Below are 15189 nucleotides of genomic sequence, written 5' to 3' on the forward strand. Positions count from 1 at the left end.
TACTTGTGGGTCAACTTTTCTGTGGGGGCACCGACACCCGGAACCCTTCAATGAGGAGCAAAGCCACAGCTGGTGTGTGTAATCAGTGTGGTGGGCCAATGGGCACATGCGGATGGGTTAAATCAGTTGCCTCAAAAGTGAACCACAGAAGAACAGAGAAGGGGGCAGAAGGGACCAAGCAGGGCACATTTATGTCTGTGCCTTTGGGCAGTGCCTGTTCTGTGTCCTCACTGCTAGCATGAGCATCTTCAATTCTCAGTGCCACCTGTGTGTTTAAACAAGTCCATGATCAATGCTGGTGGACCTGAGATAGAGCCAAGTACAAACTGTAAATGGATGACAAAGGTGTAAGAAGAGAGTGAGGAATAGACTGTTGGGGAAAAGGAAAGAGAAAAATGAAGAACGACTTACATATAGGTACACAAATACTTGATTAGAATGAAAGAATTAACAGCACAAAGGAGAATACAAAGCAAAAAAAAAAAAAATTTGGTAGTAGGGAAGTATCCATGTTTTTTAACAGTTCACTTGCTTAACAGGGTCAATATTACAAACGCTGTTGATTGTTTTTTCCCCTCTAGTACTTCCTTAGATTTCGGAACTTGAGGATGATAAATTGCCAAGGAAAAATCTGATTTGAGGAGAAAAAATTGCAAATTATTTACTTTACCCAGTCTATAGTAGATAACCGGTAAATGTTGGTTGAATAATGAATGCATGCATGTATAAATATCAAGGTGGAGGTTATCGCAGAGATCCAGAAGCCTTACAGATAGATAGAGGCATGGGAGTAGCACTTTCTTAAGAATTAGGCATGGTTATGAATACTGTCGTAAGAAATTGTCCTTAAAGCCATGAGAGTAGAGAAATTCACTGGAATAAGAGATTGGGGTGAGAGGAAAGAAGACTGTGGGTTCCCTTGGCAATCCCTTTACTTAGAGACTGTGTATCAGTTGGGATGCTTTAGGTTGTAAATGAGAGAAAATCCAACCTAAGCTGATTTAAGCGGTCTCATGTAGGTGAAAAGCTTGGGACCAGTGCTGTCCTTAGGCATGGCAGAATCCAGTAGATCTCCCTTCTGTGTTACGTAGCTTCTGCCTCAGACCCCACATGGGGGCTCCTAGCAGCTCCAGTGCCTTCATTTTCTTAACTTCAAAGCCAGGGAGCAAGAGGAAAGGCCACTTTCCCCAAAGTGTTACTGTACCTCATTGGTTTTCATTGAATCTCATGCTCATCCCTGAGCCAAATCGAACTCCAGAGAGTATCAAACATGAAAATCAAAGTCTGGCAACTTTCCAGCCCTACTAGCCTGCTTTCTGGCAAAGCATAGATTCTATTATTGCTGAAATAAAGCTAAAGCTAGAACAGTGCCTGCCTCCATTGTAAGGTCTCTGTATCTCAGGTACATTTTGCCTCCTCCTACCCTCCTCAACACACACCAGAGTCTGGCTGGCTTGCTTCTTCTTGTTGCAGGCTCCCAGGTATTGGCCTGACCATTGGCTTCCTACTTCTGGGCCACTTTTCTGAGATTACAGTCCCGACCTTTATCTTTATTCTCGCACGAATTCTAGGTATCCCATTGTCTCTACCCAAGCAAAAAAGAATAGGATTTGTATGACGGCAGTGAAGTGTTTGTGTGTTTAACAGGGTATGCAGTGACACAAAAGCTGTCAATATTTCTATACTTGTTTGTAATAATTCAAGTTTAGAATTTTTTCTCACATCCTTCCTCACCCCAGGCAATAAATACTTATAATTGTTTAACTTTAGGGAATTAAGAAAAGCCTTCCATCAACCCTACTTAAGTTCTTCTTTGAGGGGCGCCTGGGTGGCTCAGTCATTAGGTGTCTGCCTTCGGCTCAGGTCATGATCCCAGGGTCCTGGGATCGAGCCCCACATCGGGCTCCCTGCTCAGTGGGAAGCCTGCTTCTCCCTCTCCCACTCCCCCTGCTTGTGTTCCCTCTCTCTCTGTGTCTCTCTCTCAAATAAATAAATAAAATCTTTTTTTAAAAAAAAGTATTTCTTTGAGAAGAGATAGGCACTTTCTGTGGAATATATATAAGATAGAATGATGTAAATTTTGTCATTCCAGTACTAGTTTTTTTTTTAAAGCAAAACCTCAGAAACTAATTTAGACAGTACAATATCAGTATTTTGAGTAGTTTCTGCATAGTAGAAATATCTAGTAAGATCCAAATTCTGTATGTATTAAGTTACTTCTACAAAGATTTTATCATATGCTTACAAATATCTTTGTATAAATGAAATCTGTTATAGAGTGAGAAAGGTAATCTCCTTCATCTGTATGCTGCAGACAAAATGTTGTCAAGCCCATTCTTAACAAGACTCTTGGAGATAAATATTAGCCCTTTCTTTGATAGTCTTTTCTTTGATAATTACCTTTGCTCTCATGAAGTTGCCCTTTATGTCTGTCTTAGTTCTTCTGCTTTAATTTTCACCACTTCAAAGTGATATTTTAGGAATGATTAGAAATCAGCACATAGAAGAGGTGTTCAGCAGGTTTCTCACTGTTATAGGAAGAGGTACAAATAAGGAAAGGGAGAAGGCTAGAAACCACTCTGTGGTGCTGGATTAGAACCAGAGGTATCAGTATGAATCCATGATTTTTAGTATCTGTTCTGATGGATAGGTAAAGAAATAGAGATGTGTACATAAACATGGGTGGTTTATATACATAGGCTCCTTAGTCCTCTCTGCTGAGAAGGCCTAGAAGCAGTGACGCCCTAGTACGATGAGCATACTTATCATCCAGATTTTGTTTTCTAGAGAAATGACTGATGCCATAGATGAGATGGGAAAAATACAAGATAAGCCTAATACATCTTATATGGCCAGAAAGTAAAAAAGTTCTCAAAAAATGTTGGGGGTAGGGGCGCCTGGGTGGCTCAGACGGTTAAGCGTCTGCCTTCGGCTCAGGTCATGATCCCAGGGTCCTGGGATCGAGTCCCGCATCGGGCTCCCTGCTCCTTGGGAGCCTGCTTCTCCCTCTGCTTCTCTCTCTCTCTCATGAATAAATAAATAAAATATTTAAAAAAAAAAATGTTGGGGGTATATCAAAAGGACACCAGACCCAACTTGAAGGGGTTCTCAATGCCCAAAGCTGGTTCAGTTGAAGCAACAAAGTAAATGATAGTATTAGATTATAACCCATAAAATAAGATAAATACCTGTGAGTCCACATACATACAAATAAATAATTGAACTGATAAATGGGGTAGAAAGGACAGCTCTTTTTACCATAGAACGCTAATTAATAAATGTAGAAGAATAAGAAAAATGGAAAATCAACATGATCACACACCACAGTCATAATCATTGCAGGCAAGAACCACTGATGGATGCTAAAACATTAGCAGGTAAAAGTTTGTTGTAAAAGAGGATACGTGCATGATCTTCATATATCTCCCCCACAAGATATTTGTTATTTTCAAAAGAAAAAAATAGCAGTTTTACAGTGGCAAAACCTGGCAGACACCACTTTAGCCATGTGATCAGAGTTAATATTGCCAGTAGTAAAACATCGATATCACATACCCCAATATATGATAACATGGAGAAGGGCATCACTCCTCTGGGATTCTTGCCAAAAATGTATAACTTCATTCTAATGAGAAAACATCAGATAAACTAAATTGAGAGACATGCTGCAAAGTAATTGGCCTAGACTGTTCAAGAACATCAAGGTCATTAAAGACAAAGAAAGCTGGAGGATCTGTCACAGGTTAAAGGAGACTAAGGAGACCTGACAGCTAAATTCAGTAGGGATTCCTAATTTGGATCCCGACCATCAAAGGACATTAGTGGGGAAAATGGCAAAATTTACATGAGATCTGTAGATTACTTACTGGTATGATATCAATGTTGATTTCCTGATTTCAGTATTTCTGCTATGGTTACATAGCTAGATGAGAGGTATATGGGAACTCTGTATATTTTTGCAAGTTTTAGGTGCTTCTAACATTGTTTCAAAATAAAAAGAGTTTTGTGTGATTTCTTTTAGAGGAGGGGGACTTGGAATGGATGGCTTCTAAGGTCTCCTCCATCCAACCTTATTATTCTATGACACAGTGATAGAATGAAGAATGGCAAAGATTTAAGCACTTTTCTGTTTTGTCTGTCAATTAAAAAATATGTTGAGACAGATGAAAGTAGGATCAGATTTTATACTGGCAATTCAGTTTGGTGGGATATATCCTGAAGAGCTACTGTTGTGCCCAGTACTATACTGAATAAAATGGTCTTTGCCTCCAGGATGGTCAGTCTACTAAAGCTTGAAAATGATGTGGTCTACCATTTCAATCATTTAGCTTACCAAAATCTCTCTTCCTTGATGTTTTAAAATAATGGAGATGGATAGAATGATCTAGAAATTAAGTCTTGGAATAAGAGAGCAAGAGCTCCCAAAGTGGGCCCTGAGATTTTTTAAAATCTGGGTGTCTGGCAAGGTAATGATAAACATTAAATGAGATAAGCAACCTAGAAGGCCTTTGGTATTAAGCATTTTGTGTATGAGGAACCAAAAGAATATTCACATTAAGATTACTACCAGGGCGCCTGGGTGGCTCAGTTGGTTAAGCGACTGCCTTCGGCTCAGGTCATGATCCTGGAGTCTCGGGATCGAGTCCCGCATCGGGCTCCCTGCTCAGCGGGGGGTCTGCTTCTCCCTCTGCCCTCTTCCCTCTCGTGCTCTCTGTCTCTCATTCTCTCTCAAATAAATAAATAAAATCTTTAAAAAAAAAAAAAGATTACTACCAGATAATTGGGTATTTCACTGTAGGGCAGAATGAAGATGCATGTATTGGGGAATAAAGAGAAATGTAATTCTAATGTTCCCTTAATACTCATTTGCTGGATGACTATACTGAATCAAGCCTATACTTTCATAATCCCATTATGAGAAATTTCTGAATAATAAATTGATATGTTTCATTTAGCGGATATTTACTGTTGAGTAGTAAATATTTCAGGAAAGGTAATGCAGTTAAGTCAGGAAGTTATGACTTGAGTTCTAAACTCCATTAATGGAGATGATTTTTGATTCTTAGGTATTTGGGGGCCTGTTTTTTTTTTTTTTTTTAATTTTCTGTTTCAGTTCTTTTCTTTAAGTGAGGTGTAGTTGTGAATCAAGAAAGTTATATAAATGAAATGGAAGTCTTCGTGCCATAATAGAGTTGAAAAAATTTATGAACCTGATTTCTACCATCCTAAATTTTAACAAAAGTCTTAGCCCTAACTTACGTGGGTGTGATGTCTTCCATGGAAGATTAGAAGTTATGTATCTTATTTCTGTAGTAGGAGCATACAACATATATGAAGTTTTCAAGTCTCCACAGAATTGGAAAGTCAATGTGGGTACTATACTTTGAAACGTGTATACTATGGGCCTAAGGTGTTTTTTAATCTTCCATCTCTTTTAAGGATCAAGTATCATTAGAAAAATAAGCCATGGGCATTACAAACGTGGTCTGGTGAAATTCAATATTCACAATGACAATTCAGAATATGAGCTCCTTGGGGAAAGTTAACCCACCACTCTAACTTTGCATCCAAATATCTTAAAGTGTGCTGTTGGTTTTATGAAAAGGTTTTGATCTACACTTCTAGTTTAAGTTCAAAAGAAAAACCTACATTTTAAAGTGTATTCCTTTTCTGGGTATATTTACTTTGAACTATAGCGTATAGTTTTTCTCATAAATCTAACCTGCCACTATCTGTTTTTAAGACTTTGTAAACTTCAAGTGGTTATGATGTGTGAAGTTTGGATTAAACTAAAATTTTTAGAAAACACATGTTACATATTTTGATTGTTTTGAATTTTAACATGGGCCAGTCAAAAACTTGAGTGTCTAGCAAAATAATATACTATACTCTGTTACTATAAGAAATCACAGAAAATTGCCCTTTCCCATCATGTTAACAATAGACAAATGAAGCAGCTGTTCTTATTCTTAATGTAGTTGTTTGAAAAACTTGCACAATTTAATGAAAATGTCTCTACTCATAAAACTTAAAATGCTCACACATGGAAAAAGTCATAATGTTTTGGCAAATATTTCTTTGTTAGGAATGTGAGTGAGGCATACCTGCTTCATAACTAGAATTCTATATAAGTGTCATAAAACTGTGGGAGGAAGCCAACTGAAAAAGAAGACTCTGACAAAGGATGAATTAATGCTTTTTAAAAAATACAGATAGTTCTTGCTCAAACATACATTTTTGACAAGGAATAATTATAACATATACCCCTCTTCTTTTTTTTTTTCCAGGCATAATTCTTGGGTCATCATTTCTACTCAGCATAAATGATTTTCTGCTTAAAACAAGTCTCAAAGAAAGAAATCGGATTCTGTTAGGACCATGCTGTGCTACTGTCAATCTGGAAGCTAAGTGGTGTAAACACAGTGGCAATCCAGGCCCAGAAGAGTCCATACCAAAAATATCCATTGATTTAAGAGGAGGTCTGCTACAGGTCTGTGGGAATTGGCCACATTTTTCCCATAAGTTTTCAACTAGCCTGTGTTCATTTTTTGAACTGTTAGACTAAATCTTGATAGGGTGAGAAAGAGTATTATCAGACTGATCTCTTACTAAACTTTTTTTAACAGCTTTATTGAGATAGAATTCACATACCATACAATTCACCTAAATAAAGTATACGATTCAGTGGTTTTTTAGTAATTCATGAAGTTGTGTGCTCATCACTATAACCCATTTTAGAACATTTACACACACACACACGCACACACACACCCTCAAAACCCTGTACCCATTAGCATTCATTCCCCATTACCCTCTAATCCTCTCCCTAGGTCTAGGCAACTACTAATCCATTTTATGACTCTACATATTTGACTGTTCTAGACATTTCATGTAAATGGAATCATATAATCTGGTCTTTTGTGACTGGCTTCTTTCACTTAGCATAGTGTTTTCAAGGTTCATCCATTTGTAGCAGGTGCCAATACTTTGTTCCTTTTTTTTTTTTTTTTAAAGATCTTATTTATTTATTTGACACATAGAGAGAGTACAAGCAGGGGGAGCTGCATGCGGAGGGGGAAACATGTTCCCTGCTGAGCAAGGAGCCTGATGCGAGGCTCAATCCCAGGACCCCGGGATCATGACTGAGCTGAAGGCAGACGCTTAACCAACTGAGTCACCCAGGCGCCCCTAGTTTGTTCCTTTTTATGGGCCAAATAATATTCCATTGTATGGCCATACCACATTTATCTATTTATCAGTTGATGGACTTTTGGATTCTTTCCACCTTTGGGTATTATGAATGATGCTGCTAGGAACATTTGTGTACAAGCTCTTGTGTGGACATATGTTTTCATTTCTCTTGGATATGACTAGGAGTAGAATTGCTTGCTGGGTCATTAAACATTTTTCTAATTATAGACTTTTCTACAAAGTAGTCAAGTTGTCTCAAGCACTGTGCCATCAGCAGTATATAATAACCATTTGCCAATGGCAGGTTCTTCAGATATTATAACATTTGATGATTAACACTTGATATATAATCAATTGCAGCCTTTTATGCGTTTGATTTATAGCCAGGTATGGACTGTATGAGGATATTCAACTTGTTTCTTGGTAACTTTCTATTTGGATAGATGTGAATGTATTCTTGATATGATTTGATGTCCCCCAAGTTTGACATAAATCCAAAAATCTTGAGAAATTCACAATTACAGAAAATGGAAATGACTAATTCGTTAATAATGGAGGCGTATTATATATGAATTTCTTGTTTTCATCTAAAAGTTGTGTTGCCTTGACTTTTTCACCAGTTTTTTTACTGACGGGAAGATGTGGAAGTATTCTAATAACTTACTGCTTTGTATTGCTTTGGAGACTATAGGAAATCTTCATGTATTTAACAATAAGCATGTGATTTCATGTTGTTTTATCAACAGTATTAACTGTATTACCATTTTCCCAAGACAGCAAAGTAACTCCTCATTAAAATCAACAATAAGACAAAAACATAGTATATTATCTCTACATTATAAAGTCACTGTCTCTTGACAATTTAAAGCCCAGAGCACAGCGTTCAACTCCCCAGCTTGACTTTTCACCTATCTCTATTTTTCAGGATCCAATAAAAATAAGATTGATGAGAACACAGTAGACTTAGTATCACATCTCTTACCTTTATTTCTACTGCCTTAATTCCAGAGAGCAGGACCCAAACTTAGGTTTAAAATTTACCCACTGGTATAGGGTTATTTTTTTCTGCGTCTTTATATTTTTTCTCTTTTCTGTGTTTATCTGGTTCTCTTAGAAATAATGGTTGTATTGCCTTTATCCAGTATATACAAACAAATGTAACATTATTTGCATTTTGAGTCCTCTGACATTAATCATTATTACCCACGGTCATACTTCTGTTATGGACTAGTACTCTTCACATGCAGAGAAAAGAGAATTTGATCCTCTTTATTACAGAAAACACCAAGGCCTTTGTTCTGAAACTCTACTGTATCTCCTCTATGGTTGATTATCAGGGGCTGTGGAATACTGTATGTTGGCACATTCTAGGTAAACACAGAAGTTGGGAGCCTTCTGAGTTCAAGTTCATTGAGCATCTTCCCTCTCTTTTTCTCTGAAGAGTAAAAGTGCAAAGAAAGGAACCTTATAATTGAGAGGTGTTTGTTTAATCTCATGACAAAATGTAGGAAGCTATTCCACAAGGTTATTATTATTCTTTTAAAAACGTTCTGGCCTAGAAGATCTTCATTGCCTTCTCTCAAACTGTAATAGGCATTGTTTTCTCACTTAGCTAAGTTAACTCATAAACATTACCTTGCACTAACATAATTTCATTGGTAATTCAGCATTGAAAATTGATTGTTATTAACACAATATATGATGTAATTGATTTTCTTGTTTTTATATATTTATTCAAGTAATAGAATTTCATCCCATAGGTCAATTACTTAGAAACTATAGTTAAGTTATTGTCAATAATTAAATTGAACGTAATTATGGTCTTGCATTAATTCAAGTATGATTGTGCCTAATTATCCTCATGAAATGTTTGTATTTAAAAGCCACTAAAATTTTTCATATGATTGTTAAAGGTTTTCTGGGGTCAAGAACATTTGAACTGTTTAGTTCTTCTACATGAATTACTCAGTGGATACCTTAAGGAGGAGGGAAATTTTGAAGCCCAAGTTCCCGAAGCAGTGTCCCAAATGCCGTCTCCTATAGAAAAGAACCAGATGTTTAAAAGTGAACAAAGTTCAGATGACCTACGGACAGGCCTATTCCAGTATGTACGAGATGCTGGTAAGTAGTAACAGCTTCAGTATGTGAGAGAGTTTTAACTGCACGTTCACTAAATAGCACATTAAGATCACTTGAAAAGTACGTTAATACCTGCAGTACAAAAATAGTACATTACAAACAAACTTAGCGTTCTGGCGGGGGGATGGGTTAGCTTGGTGATGGGTATTAAAGAGGGCACGTATTGAATGGAGCACTGGGTGTTACATGCAAACAAGGAATCATGGAACACTACATCAAAAACTAATGATGTAATGTATGGTGATTAACATAACATAATAAAAAAAAATAGTACATTACCTTTCAGTCTGTCTTAAGGGAAAATTCTTAATTTGTTCCTGTCTCAAACCAATTAAAAATGGCCAGCCAGCTTCTTTACATTCTTATCTTTTATCCTCATAATGTTCTCTTTCTGTAATAAATCAACATGTTTCCTTTCAAAAGCATGCAATTAATTATTTTTTCCTTTAACAGAACCCTTGAAAATGCCTGGTGTCTATGAAGTCTTGTTTTACAATGAAACTGAAGATAGCTCAGGGATGATGTTATGGAGATATCCAGAACCTAGAGTGCTCACCCTTGTACGGATAACTCCTGTGCCCTTCAACACCACAGAGGATCCAGATATTAGCACAGCAGACCTTGGGGATATGCTACAGGTAGGTAATGACTATTCATTTTAAATAAAAGCATTGTGGAAAAGTGCTGATTAGATACTAGGAAAAAAGATTAGAGGGATGCCTCGGTGGCTCAGTTACTTAAGCATCTGCCTTCGGCTCAGGTCATGATCCCAGGGTCCTGGGATCGAGTCCCACATTGGGCTCCTTGCTCAACGAGGGGCCTGCTTCTTCCTCTGCGTCTACGTGCCGCTCTCCTTGCTTGTGTTCCCTCTCTGTCTCTGACAGATAAATAAATAAAATCTTTAAAAATAATAATCAAAAAAAGATTAGAGCATACCTATTTTTCCCATCAATAGTATCAGAGAGAAATACACACAAATACATATACATACATATGTATACACACCCACAAAATAGAAATTTTAAAATAGGGAATAATGTAATTCAGATTCACAATTCATGGCAATTTTGAGAGTTCTCAATTCTACTCTTAGCCCTTTTATAGGAGGTTATGTTACATGTTCTCTGAGTGTAATGGGACAGCTGTCATTCAGTTCACCACATATTTTTCAAATACTTACCATGTGCTCACACTCTTCAGCATTTCTAGAACTGCTTTATGAAATAAAATATGTTCACATAGGCCAGAATGTTCACAAGGCTCACAGTTTTCGTCTTCATTTCCAGAGCTGAGAATGGTCTCGGGCTTGAGGTGGCTGATAGGAAAACTGTCTAACCCATGGTCGTATTCCATATGACTTTGTGAAAGTTTGTTGCTTGTCATTTCCCTAAGTTTAACGTAAATGTCACTGAGGCTATCACTACATTATCTTTCCACTTATCAATATTCTACAGATCTGATTTCTCCAAAAATTTGTTTTCCACATATCACTAGATCACACAAACTCAGAACAGTGAGGTTGCTCTCTTTCCCTGACTCCCCACATCTACTGCATCAACAAGTCCTGTCAGTTCTGCCCCCAAAATATGCCCCTATTCCATCTACTTCCCTCTTTTTACTGGTACAACTTGAGTCCAGGCTGCCCCCTTCCTGTTACCTGCTACAGTAGCTTCCTACTTGGTCTCAATGATTCTATTCTTGACTCCCTGTAATGCATTTTCCAAATAGCAGCTAAAGTGATCTTTTAAAAATGTAGATCAGGTCACATCACTCCTCTAACTTAGAACCTGATGGTGCCTTCCTCTACTTAGAACAAAATTCAACCATCTTGCTGTGGCCTATAAGGACCTATGATGTGTGCCCTGCCCACCTTGCTGACTTGGTCTCATGCCAGTCTCCCCATTCCTTACTATGCTCCAACCATACTGGTTGAGTATCCCACTTGATAGTCATTTCTCTTGCTCTCTTCCCCAACTTTGTCATTCAGGTACCAGCTCAAATGTCCTATCATGGCTGGTTCACTACCACTTCTTTATTCTAAATTACATTACCTTGTTTTACTTTTGTCATAGCTCTTATTACTATTTAGAATTATAGTATGCATTTATTTATTTACTTGCTCATGGTCTTTCTCTCTCTACCATTAGAAAATAAGCTCCTTGGGGGCGCCTGAGTGGCTCAGTCGATTAAGCATCCAACTCTTGCTTTTGGCTCAGGTCATGATCTCAGGGTCCTGAGATCGAACCCTGCATTGAGCTCTGTGCTCAGCAGGGAGTCTGCTTGGATTCTCTCTTGCCTTCTCCCTCTGCCACTCCCCCCACTCATGTGCACGCACGCTCTCTTTCTCTCTAAAATAAATAAATCTAAAAAGAAAAGAAAAGAAGCTCCTTATATTTCTTGATCACTTTTATCTAGCACTTGGTACACAGAGATATTCACCAATTTTTTCTTTTTCTTTTTTTGTTTTTTAGAAGGGGAAGGTGGGGAGGGGTAGAGAGAATCTTAAGCAGACTCCATCCCCAGTGGGGAGCCCAACATGGGGCTCGATCTCACAACCCTGAGATCATGACCTGAGCCAAAATCAAGAGTCAGATGCTTAACCAACCAAGCCACCCAGATGCCCTCCCCAATTTTTTTAATGAGTGCTCTGTACTTATTTTTTTTTTTTTTTGAGACTTATTTATTTGAGAGAGAGAGAGAAAGAGCATGGAGGAGAGGGGCAGAGGGAGAGAGAGTCTTAAGCAGACTCCGTGCCAAATCCAATTTGAATCCAAAATTCGTATTAACATATTAGCATATTAACATTGACATATTATATTCTTATTTAATTCTTGTTTCAATTTTTTATTATAATATATTTAGTCAGATGTTCACCTTCTGAATTGATAACAATAAAATGTGTCATCGTTTTGTCAAGTAAACCTGAGTGTGCAGAACTATCTGATTTGCCAAGATGTCAGCAGTCTTTAATTTGATTTTTTGTTCTTGTGATGAGAATTTTTAAAATCTACTCTCTTACCAACTCTGCTTTGATTCTTTAAATCCTTAAATTTGTTTCCCCTCCTATTAATATCATATTCAGGATTACCTTCTCTACCAGCATTCTTGGATTATTTTGGCTAAGTAAAATAGCAATATCTTTGAATACTACTGCCTTATTAGACTTGCCCAAATGCAGAACATCTTTAGTATGTTCAGTCAAAATGAAAATACTCCTATGTCAAAGTTTCAGCATCATGTAAGGGCTTCTTTGTAACTGCTTGTTGGGTCCATATTTATAACTCAGTGTTAACTAACATAAGTCTTAAAACTCTTAGTGGTAGTATTATGCCAGTTGTATTAAATGAGGCATTTGAGATAGTACATTCGCTGGTAACGTGTTCTTTATCTTCTCACGGACATTGGGGAAGGAAGAACAGCCTTCTGGTTAAGAGGATAAACTCTAGCCAGAATGCTTGATGTCACCTTAGACAAGTAACTTAATCTCTCAGCCTCGCGTCTTTTGTTTTGCTTTTTTTTTTCATCAATAAAATGAGGCTATTAATAATGTGATGATTATAGGAAGGAATGTTTGAAAGACACATCGAACAATGCCTGGCACACAGCATGTGCTATGTAATATTTAAGTATGAGTATTACCAATTACTACCCTGGTGACAATTGTCAAAAGTCTTTTCATCAAATAGAAGCATAAGCTAGACCAGAGAGAGTGGGGGCTGGTGATTCTACAGACCAGCTGGAGTAGTCCAGGAGAGCTGGGACGGTCCCAGGGTCTAGACGGTGGATTTGTCACATAAACACAGCACTGCATGAAGGAAGCATGGCAGGGGGCAACAGGCAAAGCGCTGGTATCAGAGAGGTTTCACATCTTATTGGAGAGATAGGAACTGTGGGTTGTGGGCACAGTTCAAAGACAGGGATGCTGGTCTAAGAAGCAAGAGAGGCTTGACCTCCTGTGAGTTGAAAGGGAGAGCTTGATCGCAGCAGTAAGAACACCCAGAATCAACGACTGGCATGGAAGAATAAAGTGGGACTGGCAGAAGGTTGCCATGCAGCTGAGCTCCCATTCTGATCCTTACGTTCCCCTGACGAGGAGCAGAATTTGACCCAAGGTTTGGGGTGAGCCTCATTGGTAGAAATATCTCTCTGGGTTGCAATCTTAGAACTGTACAAACTATTTTGTTTCCTTGGAGCTTCTGTTGAGAACAGAAAATATGTTGCATGAATCACAGCTTTGATTCGATATGACAGCTTTTTCCTTGAGCAGTTGCAGTGCCAGACCTTGGACTTGCTTCTGGGGATTCAGCTCCTCAACTGAACGCTGGAGTTAATGTTATTTACCTTTCAGAGATGTTACAAGAATTGAGTGAAATATTATAGCTAAAACAAATAAATGCCTTACACATAGTGAGCTTTCAATAAATGTTCATTTCTTTCCCTCCACTCCCTCACAAGCAAATGTCTGGACCACTGAAAGAACCTTCTAAAGAGAATTCCAGCCTTTGGTCTCTCTTCCTTCAAGCTATCCTACTAAGTTCTTCAAGGAACAGGTGGACTGTATCAGTTCCTTGAGAAAAGCTTTCAGTGATCCTTTCACCCTCGTAGACTGACCTTGAGGGCCCTGCATAACCTCTCCACCCCCACCCAGCTTTACCTTTCACTCCATTACACATGATCTACCCTCTAGTCAAACCGACCTGTCCAGCATTTACCAAAGCTGCCGGTGACAGCCCACTTCCATACCACTCCCTCTTCATTTGAATCTCCCCTTTCTATGCTGAAATCCTACCCACACTTCCAAACAGCCCTTATGCCCTCAACACCATGAAGCCTTCCCTAGATGCCATCTCCACACAAATTACCCCCTTCCTCTGTAGTCCTGTGACACTCCATAGCAGCACTTTTATGCTATTTCTTATCTTATTCCTCACATTTTAATTATGTGTTCATATCTTGTCTCCTAGATTGTAGGTTTCCAAAGGCAATGATTGTATCAAATCTGTCATCCTGTCCCTTCTAGTATCCACTGCCCTGGAGAGATGCTAAGTATATCAAATGGATGAATGAATGCATGAATGTCCATGTTTCTATTTTGTATTATTCAAAAGTATTACATTGCTTGTCATAATTTTGTGGGGCTGTTGAATGAGTTTTGGTTTTGCAAACTGAATTATGTCAAGATGCATCGTGTTATGCTTCACTGGTATTATCTACCATAAACACACAGTCTAATGTCATTACATTACATAGGCTTTTGGTGAGATCATTGAATATACTGCCAAGCCCACTGCCCCCTAGACAGAGGCTAGTTCTTAAATACAAAGATAACTTAATCTCTTTGGTTTTAGTCCTAAAAACAGAATCAAGTTTGGTTGACTTTTTCCTTGAGGATCGTTTAGTTCATAAAAAACTGACCTTATAGAGTTCACTTATTTAGAACCCTCACATTTGTCTGTTTATATATCTTTCCATGATTGATAATGGCATTTATAAATAGGCTCCCCATATGAGTTTATGGAATTTATTTTGCAAGTGTAATGAAAAATATGGAAAACATGTTTATAATATTAAATCAAACTAACCGTAGGTTCTGCATAAAGACCCTGAAATTAATGTTCACAGAAAGCAAAAGGAGCTTACTTTATGGTCAGTTTATAATTTTATCAGGTTAAATTTTAAGTATTAGCAGTATACTTAGGTATAAATAAGATTACAACTTGTAGGGTAGAATAATGCCGTCAACCTAGAAGGAATATTGTATCATTTTAATGAGCTTAAATGTCAGAATTTCTGGCACTGTGTCTGGCACATTCTAAGTTTTCCTTTCCTCATCTTGTTGTATACACTGCCTACTCAGGA

General features: G+C 37.9%; 1 protein-coding gene across 2 annotated transcripts in view; it reads left to right on the forward strand.

Moving 5' to 3' along the window:
- The window catches only part of VPS13B (vacuolar protein sorting 13 homolog B), a 762353-nt gene that overhangs the window by 607923 nt on the left and 139241 nt on the right, over nucleotides 1-15189 (forward strand). For both annotated transcript variants that reach the window (XM_021688693.1, XM_021688692.1), the window contains 3 exons: nucleotides 6288-6490; nucleotides 9105-9312; nucleotides 9784-9968. In XM_021688693.1, the coding sequence (XP_021544368.1) occupies nucleotides 6288-6490; nucleotides 9105-9312; nucleotides 9784-9968 (596 nt within the window). The remainder of the gene's footprint in view (nucleotides 1-6287; nucleotides 6491-9104; nucleotides 9313-9783; nucleotides 9969-15189) is intronic.

The sequence above is a fragment of the Neomonachus schauinslandi genome, chromosome 4 (assembly GCF_002201575.2).
Source record: "Neomonachus schauinslandi chromosome 4, ASM220157v2, whole genome shotgun sequence".
NCBI lineage: Eukaryota > Metazoa > Chordata > Mammalia > Carnivora > Phocidae > Neomonachus > Neomonachus schauinslandi.